This window comes from Homalodisca vitripennis, chromosome 5 (genome assembly GCF_021130785.1).
Source record: "Homalodisca vitripennis isolate AUS2020 chromosome 5, UT_GWSS_2.1, whole genome shotgun sequence".
Taxonomy (NCBI): Eukaryota; Metazoa; Arthropoda; class Insecta; order Hemiptera; family Cicadellidae; genus Homalodisca; species Homalodisca vitripennis.
This window is the reverse complement of record NC_060211.1, coordinates 8,290,220-8,308,211: the sequence shown is the minus strand read 5'-3', so window position 1 is coordinate 8,308,211 and position 17,992 is coordinate 8,290,220. Positions and strand designations below refer to the sequence as shown.

At 34.2% G+C, this 17,992-nt stretch overlaps 1 protein-coding gene across 1 annotated transcript in view; it reads left to right on the top strand.

The window, feature by feature from the left end:
• The window catches only part of LOC124363348 (tripeptidyl-peptidase 2-like), a 57,746-nt gene that overhangs the window by 12,087 nt on the left and 27,667 nt on the right, over window positions 1–17,992 (top strand). Inside the window, exons 4-8 of the mRNA XM_046818597.1 lie at window positions 3,416–3,576; window positions 8,481–8,644; window positions 8,999–9,103; window positions 10,685–10,829; window positions 16,734–16,864. Coding sequence (XP_046674553.1) covers window positions 3,416–3,576; window positions 8,481–8,644; window positions 8,999–9,103; window positions 10,685–10,829; window positions 16,734–16,864 — 706 coding nt within the window. The remainder of the gene's footprint in view (window positions 1–3,415; window positions 3,577–8,480; window positions 8,645–8,998; window positions 9,104–10,684; window positions 10,830–16,733; window positions 16,865–17,992) is intronic.

Sequence of the window (17,992 nt, the reverse complement as noted above, 5' to 3'; positions counted from 1 at the left end):
AGTGAAAAGGTTAGCTCCTTAGAGCATCTTTAGCATGATTTTGCTGTTATTCAGATTCAGTATTTATAATGATATTTATATAATCGATGCAGATACATTTTTAATAATAAATAAGAGTCAGGAGGACCTGATCGATTCTTTTTGGCGGTTTGTAGAATTGTTGTAACTGTAAACTGGTTGACCTCATGATGTACTTCCGGGGTACACAAAAGGTCCTTGAGACTTACATGAAACCTTAGAACAAGAATGGGACAGGCTGCCTTGTGACACTCCAGCAACGCACTTCCTTGTGGCAGGATTTGTGTTGGGGGGGGGGGGAGGCAAGCTAAGCAATGCACTGGCCACAGTTATATCAATGCTCTAATCCAGTGAGGATTAGGTGTGGCTCAAAGGATTTTTTTTGTCCTTTGTAAGAAACATCTAAAATGAAGCTTTCCCAGGTTTTTAGTGGTTGTGATGCAAGTTCAAATAGAAAGTCAATGAAAACATGGAGTGATCTGAATGGCCAGGAAAGTAAGATTGCCTAGGTTTTGACCATCATTTGAGTGTAATAGTAGTGCATTTTTACAAGTCTCACTTCTTATGATTTGTGGATTTTTTTAGTGGAAACTACTTAAAAAGTGTTATGGATAGCAATATTAGAGAAAAAAGTGAGGAAAGACCTAATAAGGAAATTATTGAGAAATATGAGGATAATAGTAGAAAATGTTATTTTATCCATTAAACTAACAAAAACATACCTAATATAGAACTACCTGATTGTTATGTCTACCCGATGGCCTACCACCCTACCCAAGAAGGATTTTCTTCCCTTGCGGGAATTTTTGTAGATTTTAAGGCCATTTTTCACTTTTATTTAATTAATTGTGAAGTGGGTCTTATATATTAGTACCAAGGGAGGTGTGTGTAAAACTGGTGCCTAAAGTGTAACCAGATTTTCCAGTTCTAAAAGCTAATTAGAGAAGACGGATATATCAAACTACCATCCAATATCTCTTTTGTCTGTATGGTCCAATGTTTTTGAAAAAATCTTTTTGGTTTGTTAGTTATTTTCTTAAATACGTTTAAAATTCTCACAGACTCTCAATTCGGATTTAGTTTTAAATCTTCAACAATAGATGCATTGTTATTATTTATTGGATTTTTTATTTATTATTTATTGATTGTAAAAACAGTATTACAGTCAATTGTAAGAAATGACTCTAGAAAGAAGATTTAGGAAGAAAGGATTTTAGCATCTTTAATGTGTGATCTTTCTAAAAGCATTGGATTGCGTCAATCACACTCTTTTCTTTACGAAATTTTAATATTATGGGATGCGCGGTAAAGCAAAAAATTGGCGAAATTCTTATCTTTTTGGGAGAAAACAGTGTGTATCCTATGTAAATAGTGATGGTATTACTTGTCAATCTCCCTGGGAAGTTAACGATCGTGAGGTGCCTCTGGGATCAATATTTGGCCCCACCTTTTTCTGACATATGTGAACGACCTTCCACAGGCCTCCGGGGGGTTCATCAGTGGTCCTCTGCTGATTTCAAATAAAAATTAATATACACGAGCTCAATAACTCATTGAGAAGCCTGAAAGGTAACTGTTTCAAATATGTTCCAACCATCACACCCAACAAGCTGACACAGAGTCTTTGATAGTAGTTGTGGCAGGGACAACTGACTTTGCAGTGTGATAATTGAGAATTTTACAAGACCCAGTCACAATACTTAACAGGTAATCGTGTGCAAAGGGCATATACAGGGCGTTTCAAAAAAGACTTTACAACTTTGAAAATTCATATAAATTTTATTAAACAAGGTACAGAGCTGGTTTTGGTGTTATTTTAAAGGAAAAAACTTCAAGTTTTTTTACCTTAAACTAAAGATGTTCTATGTGGCTTCCGTTGGTTATTCTGCAGACATCCCATCGGTAGTCGATTTCTTCCCAGACTCGCACTAGCATTTCAGGTGTAACTTGCTCAGCAGCAGCGTAAATTCTTGCTCTAAGTTCAGGTAGAGTGGCCGGCAAAGGAGGTACGTACACCATATCTTTTATGAAACCCCAGAAGAAAAAATCTAGCGGTGTCAGGTCTGGGGAATGGGGGGGGCCATGCAATTGGCACATCACGGCCAATCCATTGACCTGGGAAGCGGTCATTTAGAAAATCCCTGACGTCAGTCAGATAGTGTCGTGGTGCGCCATCTTGCATAAAGAAAACATTTTGTTCTCGGACATCCTCATCGATCTGTGGTATTAAAAATTGTTGCAACATATCAAGGTACAGTATCCCATTGATGGTTCTCTCTTGGAAATAAAAAGGGGCCGTACACTTTCCTCTTGCTCAACGCACAAAAAACTTTCACTTTAGGGCTATTACGAACATGTAATGTTTTATGTGGATTTTCGCTGCCCCAAATCCTACAGTTATGTTTGTTTACCTTGCCACTTGAGTGAAAAGTGGACTCGTCAGAAAAGATTATGTTGTCCAAGAAATGTTCATCATCATCCACTCGATTTAACATATCCACACAGAAGTTCCTACGGGCAATCTTATCAAGTGTCTTTACTTGCTTGTAAAAGCGAATATCGGTATGGTTTCAAGTGCAAACGTTTTCTTAACACACGCCAAACCGTCGTATGTGGTACTTGCAGCTCATGAGATGCACGCCGGGTCGATTTCGTAGGGCTATTTACAAAACATTGTCTCACTTGCTCAACGACTTCGTCAGATGTGCTTGGACGACCTGAGGATTTTTTATGTTTCACTGACATAATTTCTACAAAACAACTATGCCACTCATAAATTGTAGGCCTACTAGGAGGATCTGTAGCGTACTTGGTATGAAAATTACACTGAACTGTTGTCGCAGACTTCGATTCTTCAAACCAAAACACACAACTAGCACGCTCCGGTCCAGTGAAGGCAGCCATGTTTAACGTAACTGTCACTAGCGCTTGTGCGGCGTGATTAGGCACTAGCGGACTACGTGAGTCAAAACTTGAACTGTTTTCCTTTAAAACAACACCAGCTCTGTACCTTGTTTAATAAATTTTATATGAATTTTCAAAGTTGTAAAGTCCTTTTTGAAACGCCCTGTACTGTCTTCACTGTACTTTCATGTTACTTGTGGACACATAGTGGACAAGGGTCATAGGTACTATGTTACTTTTTTATAGTACTAATCTATTTTTGTATTTGTCATGTTTTTCACAATATAAATTTTATCTCATTTAGTCGGTTATATGTTTTAGAACTGTTGGTTTTCAGATTTTGGTTAGGAGTAAATCCAATTTTGTGTTCTTAAGAACTTACTTATTTTGCAAATGTGTTTGGACATAACCAAATCTTTTTAGGTATAGATTATTTAATAATTTGAAATGAAATATGTAATGCTTTTATATTCAACATAGTCATTTTCTTTAGGAACAAGAGGCAAACAAGTCGTCTACTATACCAAGAGAAGAGAAGTTAAAAAAGGATGAAGCTGAAGCACGTATTGAGATTCTGAACAATTTTGAGAAGAAATACAACGATGTGGGAGCTGTATATGATTGCATAGTTTTTCATGATGGAGAAATGTGGCGGTAATGTTTTGACAATGGCTTGTTGGCCTATACACTTTATCTTATCTGTTGTGTTAAAATGATAAAACTAAGTCAGGGATTTAATGTTTTATAAAATTATATTAGAGGTTAGATAGCTTTGATATGCTCCAATAGTTTTACTAGACCCCTCTTCCTGTGTTATTTATTGTTATTGCTGCTATCCAACTCAGTATTTGGTTAGGGTTGCGTGAATAATCAATAACTGTACTAATACTATGCATAAACGATTATATCTCACATATTGACGTGTAATAAACTTGTCTAACAATCTGAGATAAAAATATTAAATAGTATTTAACATATTCACGACAAAGGTTAATTTTGTGGAATTTTTTATATACCATCTAATTTTTCAATATATTAAAATGGGAAAAAATTTGTGCCAAGGAGTACTTAAAGAATTAACTGACCTAACAAATTGAGCAATTGTGCACCTGAAGAGAAAACATGATAGACCGAGGTATTTATTTAAGCGCAAGGTCAAATGTAACAAACCACCAAGGGAGGTAAACAATAAAAACGGAATAAGGAAATGCTTAGCAACGTATACCCCATTAACCCTTTCAGTGCCAGACATTCTCCCTAGTGCGCCTGCAAGAAATGCCAGGCATAGTGCCTTATGCTCATGCAAGAAGAGCCGGGCTATAATTGCCAATTTTTCAGCAGTTTGCAAAAACTGTCACAGTTTTGTTATTTATTGATGAAAATTGTTACTTTTTTGTTGTTTTTTTTTGCTCTAAACAATGTGCTTTAAATTAATTCTGAAAAATAAATTTACTACAACATGCATTAAAAATATAAAACCAGAAAAACTTGTACTTACATACAATTTTATGATGAATTTTTCAGTTTGGTGTAAATATAAGTCCAGTAAAAAAATCCTTGTTCCATAAATTGAGTATGTATTTGAACCTCCACATACTTTTGAACACATACACAAACAATTTTACATCTATCTTCAAAATTAAAAGGTTTTATCATTGTTTTTCAAAAATAATCCGTATTTGGATTTTTCGCACATCTTGCTAAACACTTTTTCACTTTATAAATTTTTTTTTTTCACTATCACTCATAACAACATCACTATCGTCTTCTAACACTCTCCGTACAGTGTTTTCACTAAGAGGTGATGCACTACACTTCATTTTGTAAACATTTTACAACAATAAACGAAACAACAACAAGTTAGCTCGGCGCAATCGGCAAAACTGCGTAGTTGGTTAGTAAACAACAGACGACAGCTGACTCAGACTAGCGACGTCCACAGCCACTTGTATTTTGTTTTATTTATAACACTAATGTAATCGAAATACATTCAACTGAATGTTTTTTATTAGTTTATATCTTTATAAATACAATTATAACAAAATTAGGATTGTTTAGATATTTTTTGTATTTTTTACGAATATTTTAAAACACGTCCTTGTAGTTTGACGCTGGCTCTTCTTGCACATTTTATGTACGTCCGTGTAGTCGGATGTTGGCACTGAAAGGGTTAAGTGTAAGACACGCTTCACAAAATCCCGGTGTATACCCGATCTGGTACACGACGGCAGATCGTGAATACCCAATGGGTACATGTCGTTGTCAGCATGTTAAACCCAAGGGACAAGTTTCAAGCTAATACTTCCTATTTGATTGCTGTCTTATTGCTACTTGTGGTTTGTTCCATGGTTTTAATTAACTCTTGCAGCACCGTAAACAATAGAGCAAGCCCGAGAGCTGGTCATGCTCTCAACACTCTAAGCGTGTATATACATAAAGCGATTGTTTGCCTTGTTTTGTGATGGCAGTTTTGAGTGTGTGGGATGTATGTGGTAGTTTAGAGAAGTGCTATGCATACCACATGACCGTCTCTGTGCTTATAGATCAATGCTAGGCCGGTTCTTGTCTTACATGCGGTAGTTTGGTTGTACTGATCAACGCCACAAGCGAGTATATGCGTTCACTACTGCTGCACCAATAATAAACATCTGTGGGGAAATAAAATATTTACTTGTAGTTTCTTTATCTTTTGTTATATATATAGAAAAATCAAATGAGCATTGAGAAGATGTAGTTTTCTTTTTTTATAACTAAGGAGCGCTAATCCAACTGTTGACCATCAGAATCATAAAAATTAGAACACTAAATACTCTTAATGGTAATAACCAGACTAATAACTTTAAACAAAATTTAACAAACAAAATCTGCAAGATGAAAGTTCTATCACAGGTTATTATGTATAAAAGGGTATTACAGGTTAAAAATCATCAACACAATGAAATATACTATTTAAAACATATTTTTAAAACTGTTATATTTTATTAGTAGTACAGATTTTGCTTTTTTTATGGCAACTTGCTAAACAATTTTATTTTCATGAAAAGGTGACTATGTTTGGTTTCTTCTAATTTAACTGATAGAAGTTGTAACATATGTTTTGTTCTTGTGGATTATTGCCTAGATGGAAAGTTAATAAATTGTTCTTTAACACTTCAAAGGTAGTATTATATTACGTATGTATTTGTATGAGTTATCATTTGAAAAAATATGAGTACAAGTGTCTCAGCATAAAACATTTCTCTTAACTTACAAAGCATTTTTTGCCATATAAATGCTTGTATTTTCTACTACCCATAGAGTAATGGCATAGATCAAACGGGGTGGAAAGAAGCATAGTAAGAGGTTAAGAGCATATTGGTAGTTACACAGTGCTTTAATTTCTATAATATATGTTCTACCTGGTGGTCCCAACTTAGTTGTTCCTGTCTTTGTTCTGCCCAGCGGTAACTTGACATAGACTTGATGTAATTCAGTCAGCCTAAAATGTAGTCATATAGACCTGAGTCCATCTCGATTAGTGTCTACTGCTAGACCTGGATCCCAGGAAATGATCAGAGAAAACCACTTTGACTTTGTCAGCGATAACTTGACATAGACTTGATGTAATTCAGTCAGCCTAAAATGTAGTCATAAAGACCTTAGTTCATCTCGAATAGTGTCTACTGCTAGACCTGGATCCCAGGAAATGATTAGAGAAAACCACTTTGACTTTGTCAGCGGTAACTTGACATAGACTTGATGTAATTCAGTCAGCCTAAAATTGATTCATATGGACCTGTGTCCATCTCGATTAGTGTCTACTGCTAGACCTGGATCCCAGGAAATGATCAGAGAAAACCACTTTGACTTTGTCAGCGGTAACTTGACATAGACTTGATGTAATTCAGTCAGCCTAAAATTGATTCATATGGACCTGTGTCCATCTCGATTAGTGTCTACTGCTAGACCTGGATCCCAGGAAATGATCAGAGAAAACCACTTTGACTTTGTCAGCGGTAACTTGACATAGACTTGATGTAATTCAGTCAGCCTAAAATTGATTCATATGGACCTGTGTCCATCTCGATTAGTGTCTACTGCTAGACCTGGATCCCAGGAAATGATCAGAGAAAACCACTTTGACTTTGTCAGCGGTAACTTGACATAGACTTGATGTAATTCAGTCAGCCTAAAATTGATTCATATGGACCTGTGTCCATCTCGATTAGTGTCTACTGCTAGACCTGGATCCCAGGAAATGATCAGAGAAAACCACTTTGACTTTGTCAGCGGTAACTTGACATAGACTTGATGTAATTCAGTCAGCCTAAAATTGATTCATATGGACCTGTGTCCATCTCTATTAGTGTCTACTGCTAGACCTGGATCCCAGGAAATGATCAGAGAAAACCACTTTGACTTTGTCAGCGGTAACTTGACATAGACTTGATGTAATTCAGTCAGCCTAAAATTGATTCATATGGACCTGTGTCCATCTCGATTAGTGTCTACTGCTAGACCTGGATCCCAGGAAATGATCAGAGAAAACCACTTTGACTTTGTCAGCGGTAACTTGACATAGACTTGATGTAATTCAGTCAGCCTAAAATTGATTCATATGGACCTGTGTCCATCTCTATTAGTGTCTACTGCTAGACCTGGATCCCAGGAAATGATCAGAGAAAACCACTTTGACTTTGTCAGCGGTAACTTGACATAGACTTGATGTAATTCAGTCAGCCTAAAATTGATTCATATGGACCTGTGTCCATCTCGATTAGTGTCTACTGCTAGACCTGGATCCCAGGAAATGATCAGAGAAAACCACTTTGACTTTGTCCTTTTAATATGATAAAGTTTTTATTGCTGAACCTAAACAAGGTTTTTATGATCTGTATTGAAATATGTTATAAAAGATTGCATGGCAAAAAATGTTTTCAGTATATATAATTAAAATGTATTTTGAAGACAAATTTCTGTTTAGTTGAATTTGTATTTTGAATAAATTACAATTGATGGCTCTCAAATAGATAATAAGAAGGTATAATTTTGCTGAAATTCTTCATGTAAGATAATAGTTTATAGACATCTGCAGAAACTAATCATTTTTAATCGTTAAAATTTGAGTAATCCTAAATATTGAATGAAAGAATTTTTGTCTACAAAGCAAAGAGATTATGTAATTAAAAAAAAGACTTCTACTCATCATCTATTAAATAATTTAAAATGCCATAAACCATACCAGCATAAAATATAATCTAAAGTAGATTTAAATACACAAACAAAATTAGGATCTAAAAGATGTCCCAGTTTGACTTTTCAGAACTATTAGGTATTGCAGAAAAATTAAATTACAGTACTAGTGTTTAAATTGAGATTTTTTTCATATTTATATCACTATTTGTTATTACAGTATTGATGTATGAACATTTATTATTGTTGTACTGTATATTATAAGTTGCGTTAACACATCCGCTACCAAAGAGTAATGGTACTACTGTGTAATGATACAACAAAAATTACATTTAATGAACGTTAGATTTCAATGAATATGTTATAAGTGATTATGTGGTTCACAGAGCTTGTTTGGACACGTCTGAGAAAGGTGACCTGGCATCTTGCCATGTACTCGGAGAGTATTCTAAGACGAGAGATTTTGTATCACTATCAGCATCTGACCAAGTGAACTACTCAATTAACGTTCACGATGAAGGAAAATTACTAGAAATTGTTAGTGTTTGCTGTAAGTACAAATTATACTTATAATCACTAGGAATCAGTCAGTTCTAGAGATAGAGTCAGTACTTAGCGATACTAAGAAAGATTGACCAGAATTGACATACTGGTATTTTTGTTAGAAAAATAATTTTAAGCAATCTGTTTTCTTTTACTAACTAAAATGTCAATGTATAAGATGTGTATGGATACTACCATACTTGAATTTTTAATTGAGTTAAAATTGCCAGTACATGTAATCAAATGATTGGTTCTCTAAGTTCAAGTTATCTGATCTTAATGTGTTTGATACTTTTATTCCTGAATGATTTTACACTTTTCAATACATTAGGAATAATAACTTTGCCACGGAATGTTCCAGCAACTCATGGTACACATGTAGCCAGTATAGCCGCTGCAAATTTCCCGGATGCTCCAGAGAAGAACGGAGTGGCACCAGGAGCTCAGCTAGTTTCTTTATGCATAGGTAAGTGTTAATGTATTAACAGTAGATATGTATGATATATAACTTCCAGTACCATCTTCTACTACAGGTGGTTATCTACACGGAAGAATCTGAGAAATTTTAAAATCCGGAAAAATTCAGAGGATTCTGTAACCAAACAGTCAGTGAACTTTGCTCTGATTAACTGAGCTTTGAAAAATAAATTTAAAGTCTTTCCTAATGAAGTAGTAGCTTTAAATCATTACTATAAAATGTAATAGAATTCTTTTCTTTTAAAAAAGGTTTTATTCACAATAATTGTATTAAGTATATAAGAAGTTAGTATTATGTTTTCTTATTCTGAGTATTATAAATTTTATTAGGTCTCTATGCATAAAAATGTACGTTTATTTTCTTTTTAGCAATTTTTATAATATTCTTAGCAAAATTTTTATAAGAACCAAATAAAATAAAAAGTACTGTTTTTACATTTTGAGTTCTACAATTTTCTAAGTAATTTATATTCTCTCTAAACATTCCTAATTTGTTTTGGCATGTAAACACTTATAAACTACTAATTTTCCATCTTTGACAAAAAATTTTCCCACAGTATAATTATTGTAATAATTATAATCATTTATATTTAAGAAAATGAGTTTCAATGAGTTTTGATAGAGGAGAAAGAGCAGGTTTATCTTTACCAAATTGGTTATAATTTTGTATGTGAAATAGAAACATTAAATAACAAATAAATGTTATATTTCGTGCCCACTGAGCACCTCCAGAGAGAAAACTCAGGGCAGAGGTTGACAAAGTGAATAACCTTCCAATCTGGAAAGGTACTATTGCAGTGTAGGTAACTATAGTACGGGACACATAGCGAACCTGTTGTTTAGTGAACTTGGGTCTGAAATATATTGTTTAAACTTTGCAAGAGCATAGAATATTAATTTCTTGTGATAATACTAGTATAACAATTATTAGAGCAGCACACACTAATATGGTCCGAGGGTGGCTGTTGTGTTTTATTCCCCCCCCCCCTCTATATCCTGCATCCATCAGGGTTGCCAATTTTGCTTGAATGAGAAAGTACTGATCCACATCAATATCAGGGAACACCTGATGGTCTGCAGAGATTTGGCAACATAACCTCAAATGTCATCGGACTATTTTGGTGCGGGCTGCTCCAATTGAGATTTCTTTACATTATTAATCAATAAAAAGATATTTCTCATACTCTAGATTAAAGATTCATCAGACCGCTTGAATTATCTAGTGATCCCAACAAATCAAGACCTCATTAGAAAACCTTTAGAGTTTAGAGTTTTCACAAAAGTAAACAAATTATAATAGTTCTTTGTGGATTTTAAATAAAAAAATACACATAATTCAATCAGTAAAGCACATACGATTTGTACTTTGAGCTGGTGAACATTTATCAAAATACCCACATTGTGCAAATAAATTATATAAAATAAGATGACAAATGTGAGTTTTGTTTTAATTGTGGTATTTTGGCTTTTGTGTGTTACAGACAACAGACTTTTGTTTTACTGTGTTCTCTTTCAGCATGAAAAAAATACATAAAATAACTACAAAATGAATGAATTGTGACTGTTTTAGGAGATATCCGTCTTGAATCAATGGAGACTGGAACTGCTTTGGTCAGATCAATGATTCATGTAATGAACAGTGCAATCGAAAATGGGTACAAAATTGATATTATAAACATGAGCTATGGGGAGCGCACACATTTTAGTGGTTCAGGGTGAGTTGATTTATTTTACTTGATTTATAATAGTGAATTGTAAGTCAATTTGTCTTTCAATGGTGTCTTGATAGTCTGATGATTAACGGACTGGCAGATGTTGGATTAGTAGTGTTGGGTTACCGAAGGTCAGCTGTATTTCAATGAATTTAATGGTATGAGCCGATAAAGTTTTATTTATAATGTACTAAGAGGTATGCTTTTTAGTAAGAGCTGTTTTTTATGTCAGCGCTAGCATCGTGTCCTGATGTTTGTTGGAAACAACTGAGCTTAGTTGCAGCTATGTAGCTAACCTGTAATTTCTGTTCTGTGTTTTTAAAATGTTCAAAGATTTTCAAATCTCCCACCCATTTGAGGTTTAGTCAGTGATACAATTTTTGTCGGCAAGAAACCTGTTTCCTGTTAACATTCACCAGCAGTGTTAGTCCAGAGTGAAAACTGGCCGTTATCACTCGTGGTGCTGGAAAAATTTAATTTCTGTATATCTGTCCACACAATATTTCAAAAACAAACTGATCTATAGACTTGAATTTGTGCATGAGGCTTAATTTCTACAAGACGAACTCTGAGTTCGATGATGGTGCATGCCATTTCCATGGGATTTGGCTGAAGTTTAGCAAATATTTCTACATCGATCTTATGGGTAACTGTGATGGCAACTAGAAAATGTAGTACTCAATACTCCCGTACGAGATTCAAATATGTGATATATTAACACATGTAGCCCAACAATAAAGAATAAAGAATGATTTATTTTCTCATTTTCTTACAGGCTACACACATACATCAATACATAACGGTAAATTAATATAATGGAGTTATAATTTCTTAAATCTTGCCAGGTCTGACTGCACCATTACAAAAGACTGGAAATAAAAAATTACTTCTTCAAAATACCTATAAACTAAATTTATAGTTAAAATATAACCTACAACTAAATGCGCTTAGGCCTATACTTTACAATAAATGAGAAAATATAGGGCCTCCAAGGCTAATTCTGTTTGGAGGTTCCTTATTATATTTTAACACATAAAAAACATCAGCAAACAACTTAATTTAACAATTTAGATCTCTCTTGAGGATATAAATTAATATATTATTTAATCAAAACAAAATATAATAATAGTTGTAATCAACCTGCTTATTTGAGTTGGATTAGATTTTTCAAATTATTTGAAAATATATATATATATATATATATGGGCCGTGAGGTAAAAAACCAGTTACTATGTCTGAATATATAAAACTGAATTTATATCCTCTAGTTCAAACCTTCACAATTTTTAAAAAAATACTAATTTTTTATTTGAGTTTTTTATATTGTTAGGTAATTTATTAAAAATCCACGGTGACATAAAAATGAATGATTTAGTAAAAAAAGTATTGTTTGGTTTTGAAACTCTTATATTTCCTGAATTTCTTAGTTTTAAGCTGTATTCATTTGCTTCTAAGTTGGTAGTATTTATTAAATCATAGTATTGTTTTAATACTTTATATATAAATAACATCTTGATAGGGAAAATCTTAAGCTGATTAAATAATGGTCGTGAGTGTTCAAATATATGACTGTGGGTTATTAATCTGACAAAGTGCTTTTGCTGCATAAGTAATGAGTTTAAATTTGAATCATACGCACTTCCCCAAAGAAATATGCCGTATTCAATTCGACTTTGTTCAAGCGCGAAATATAACATTCTAAGTATTTTTAAATTGCAAATGTTTCTTAAAAAATAAAAAATTCTTATAATATTATTGAGTTTTTCTGTAATTTTCGATATGTGAATTTTCCAATTAAATTCACTATCCATATGAATTCCCAAATATTTTATAATATCCAATTTTTGTATCGTTGAACAATCCATTGTTAAGCAATTATTGATTTGGCTTGATTTCAAAATACAGTCAGCACATCTATAGAAAACAGGTTCAAATATAATGTCATTTTTTCTGAGACTGAAATTGACATATTTTGTTTTTTCCGTACTTAAAAGCATATGGTTCATTGTGAACCACCACTGACTTATTTCTAGATCTTTGCTCATAGCAACGTGGATATCAGTCCAGCTATCTTTGACATAGCTAAGGGCTGTATCATCAGCAAATGATGTTAGTGTTCCTTGAAATCTGGCATCGCATAGATCATTTATATATATAATGAAAAGGATTGCTCCCAAGGATTGACCCTTGGGGCACGCCATATAAAATTTTACCCATTTCACTATATGTGGAGTGCATTCTGACACACTGATACCTATCCCGTAAATAACTTTCAAACCAAGAATAAGCTATTCCTCGAATACCACACCTATAAAGTTTTTTTAATAAAATTGTATGATCTACAGTGTCAAATGCTTTTTTTATATCTAAGAATAAACCACAACACATCTAACATCATTTTGGAATGACTTGGTGTGTAGGCCTTTATTATTTTAAACACTGACATAAACCCAATTCAATAAAAAGAAAATGTATCAGCAAGATATCTTGAGAAGATTTCATATGTAACTTGAAATTTTTCACGAAACTTGATTTCTATAAGAATGAGATCGTCTATGATGCATCATTCTTGTGTAAACTTCTTTTCTGTTTGATTATCTGTCTGTCTGTCTTAAAGAATGAAATGAGCTGTAATTTGAAATTTTTCCTCCAAACTTAGCAAAGCCTATTATGATGACATGCGGTGCAGACTTCTTCCTTGTTGATAAAGTGGAACAAGTTTTTCAATGCTGATCTGATAACCTTTCATATCAAAGATCTTATCTAGTATGTCACTGTTTCTTTGAACTTTCATTTTCTCCAAACCGTTTTCTACTTAAACATTCCTTTAGTTTCAGGAAGAGATGAAAAGTAAATTAGGCGAGTGCCATATTCAAATATTTCCCTCTCAATGCTATAGATAATAGACAATGAGATTATGAAGCATTGTGTAGTCATGAGACCCAAGTTTGTTTCTATAGCCAGGATGGATTGTCCACTATGTTATGTAAAGAGATCTTTATGAGTTGAAGGAACTTACTTGTGTATGGTGCTCAAAGTGAAGCACCAGTTTTTCTGATTTTTTTTCCTCAGCTTTTACATTTTAAGTTATAGCTTATAATTCTTTATCATGTCCATTGTTTCTTCCTTGATTAAATATTATGCACCATTTTCTCATAGAAAATCCATTCCATATGTTGTATCCATGTTTTATTTGCTTAAATTTCGATTGGCCTAACATTTAATGAAGGCTATTTAAGAAAATAATGACACTACACATTTAAAAAACATTATTCACCAATTACTTTCATTAGGGGTCTTTTTTGAAATAACATGACCGTTGCAGTCCGTAAGGAGAATACCCACTATGAGTCTAACAACTTAAATAACTGTACTATTTTAATATATGTGAATACAATATCAATGCAAAAACAGGTTTCAGAAAATTATTTTATTAAATAATAAATAAATGTTAACAAAAGGAAGCACCATAGGTTTTTTAAAATATTAATGAGAAAAATTATATTTTTGCCTTGACCGTTTGAAATTTGTTTGTCGATTATTCTGGTCTGGAATTTATTTTAACGAAGTTCATCTTAGAAAATGCTGCTTCACAAACATGTTGACCCAAACAAAATGAGAAGTTTCAAGGCTATTTTTTTTTTAAATTCCGGATATTTATTAGCACAAACAAATTGTATCCAAAACTTTTGACACAAATCTTTCTCTTTTTCATGTTTTAAAACTATATTTTCTTAGAAATCATTCATTTCTATCTGGAGAGCAGCTGTATTACTCCTGAACATATTTGCAGCTTCATTGCTCCATTCAGCAGGAGCAAGTAAAAGCTACTAAAAAGCTTTTAAAAAAATCTGTGAATCTGTTTTCAAATTCTAAAAATCCTGTTATCAAATTACTCATTTCATTTCTCAAGAGGAGAACTAGTCCATTTATAGATCCAACCATTGTTGGTGGTGTAGTTACTGATAAAAGCTTGTTTAAACCCTTTGCGTGCCACGGCGACGATACATCGTCGCCAAAAACCCTTGCGAAAAGTGCCACGGCGACGATCTATCGTCGCCGACTTACTGTGCGAAAAGTGCCAGGCGACGATCCGTCGTCGCCGTCTGTTATCGTAATTTTTAACGCTTTATTTTTCATGAACTCTTTTCACAACCAATATTGTTTTATTTGTTAACTATCCTGCAATAGATAAATAATAGTTCACATAGTACTTTATATTAGTGAAGATAAAAAAACACAGAATAATAGAAGCAACAACAGCGGGCGGTGATTAACCGGGCGCGTAACATCGTTGGCGCGTAAACAACTCGCTACGTATAGTATGCGTAATATCTAAAATAATACGTTCGGTTACATGGTTGTGTTTACATCGTTTTGAGGTTAGGATCTCTAAAATGATTTTGTTAAATTGATATCTCCCGTGCGTACGTGCGTGCGCGCGCGCGCGCGCGCGCGCGTGTGTGTGTGTGTGTGTGCGCGCGCGTGTGTGTGTGTACATATTTTTTGGGAAAATATGAAGACCATATATTAGATATACTTTAGAACCAAAGGATAAATGTAAGTAATGCATTAATTATTTTTGTTTTAGTGTTGTGTTACCGGTACTGAAAAATGATTTTTTCATTATGTACATAATTTCAAGCATTGTTATGTAACTATAGTAATTATATAAAAAAGTTAACCATTATTTTTTCACATTAACAATGTTATAAAGAATATTAAAAAAATTCTTCCCATAGTAAAATTGTTTCTTATTAATTTGTCAAAAAAAATAAAAACTAAAAAATAAAAATTGCTTTATACATTTTTTGGTTTTGACATGCCAAAACTAATATTATTTTATGTTGTTTCATTTGTTTTGTAACATTTTATTGTAATACAACTTTTTACAAATATTTTGATACCTGTTTCATAAAAATAGTATGAAAAATAATAAAAATATATTCTTTTTCCGGAAGCCCGGTAATACTTCTTATTATTCCCTGGCATTTTTCGCATATGACTTGCAATATAGTTGCTAGTGCATTTCTTGTGTACTAAATTTTTTGCCCTGTGGCATTCAAAGGGTTAAATGTAGCTCATATTTAACAAAATAATCCATCACCACTTTGATCATATTTTTTCTCCCTGAGTTTATCCTATTAACAGCAAAATAACCATTAGCTATTCAACAAAACTTTCTCTCATTTTATCCAAGATACCAATTGTGCTTTATTAGTAAAATGACATGATTCATCCATAGCCGAGGCATAATCAAAAATATTTAACTGCCCTTTCACATCACAATGATTTTCTTTTGCCAAAATGTTGTGTGTTTCTAGAGTGAATTGATTGAACACTGACTGATTGAAGACGCTTGCGGGCGGTGTCAGCATGTACTTCCCTTCCCCCTCCCCCCAACACATCGCGACGACTGACCATCTTGCGCTCAAATCCGATCTGTTGGTGAATCGATGAAAGGAAAGACAAAGAATACGAAGAATCAAATAACGTGCTTAAGTTAAATATGTAAAATATTTTGAATTGGTAACACAAAGTCTGCACGAAATAGATTGGTGGTCTGCATCCGGACCGCGGTCTGTTATTTGGTGACCCCTGGATTAAAGAATTACAGACAATAACTATTTTTATCCTTCTTAAATGTCAGTTCTCAATAATAAACTTTAAATTTCATTTGGCGGGATTTTCAGGATCTCTTAGCCTTTCTACAACCTGAGTTCAAGGAATGTTTCAGGAAATTATGGTATTGTACGACTGTAGTGTCCTGTAGATACCAGATTGCAGTTGCTGCCAAGTGAATCATAGTCTTGTCAAAAGTCAAGTTCATATATTTTTTCAGACAAACCCTGTACATAATTGACGTTCCAAAGTGTTAAACAACAGTTTTAATTGTTTGCTCCACAGGCGGTGTGGTGAGTTGATGTCTGAGGTGATAGACAAGTATGGAGTGGTGTGGATAACAGCTGCAGGTAACCATGGACCGGCTCTGTGCACCATTAACACACCTCCAGACATTTCCGTCTCCAGTATCATCGGTAGGCTTCCATAAACATACAAATATAATGTATTTAAAACTATCAGCTATGATTTGAGCTTTTTAAACTTAAGAAACTAATAAATGTAGTAGTATCTAGTCATAAGTTTCTAGTCAAGTAAATTCGTAACACTTGAGATTAAATTATTCGTATTATATTTGTATGGGACAGCAGGTTGCACCAATGTATAAAATCTTGGACTATGAGTCTGGGATTGCACAGCTGATCTTGCCTTTACCGGATCACTTTGTATCTGTACGTGTTTTACACCTAATATTGTACGACTGCAACCCTTACACTGCTTGTTACTTTTTCCATACAGATTATAGTTTTGGAGGAATTAATAGAGTAAGGTTGTAAAAGTGGATAGGCTCTTCTTAATATACATGTTTATGTTTTGTTTGGTGTGCTTGTGTTGCATTCATAAGTACGTACATGTGTGAGTGTGCACTGTGTATATGTGAGTAAATGTAAAGCTTGTATTGCCTAATTGATGAGTTAAGCTATCAAAGCTTTTGAATAAGTTGTGGTGTAAAATTGGTAAATTTTTACTAAGATTTCTTATTGGGGATGCCTCACGGGGACCGACCATTGATGGGGACAAGGGTGTGACTGTGTCTATCGCAGTTTTATTACAGTTGAGGTTGTGAACAGGTGTGGGTGCCTACGTGTCCCCAGACATGATGGAAGCTGAGTACTCATTGCGTCAGAAACAGCCGGGGATGCCATTCACCTGGTCCTCACGGGGACTGACCATTGATGGGGACAAGGGTGTGACTGTGTCTATCACAGTTTTATTACAGTTGAGGTTGTGAACAGGTGTGGCTGCCTACGTGTCCCCAGACATGATGGAAGCTGAGTACTCATTGCGTCAGAAACAGCCGGGGATGCCATTCACCTGGTCCTCACGGGGACTGACCATTGATGGGGACAAGGGTGTGACTGTGTCTATCGCAGTTTTATTACAGTTGAGGTTGTGAACAAGTGTGGGTGCCTATGTGTCCCCGGACATGATGGAAGCTGAGTACTCATTGCGTCAGAAACAGCCGGGGATGCTATTCACCTGGTCCTCACGGGGTCCGACCATTGATGGGGACAAGGGTGTGAATGTGTCTATCGCAGTTTTAT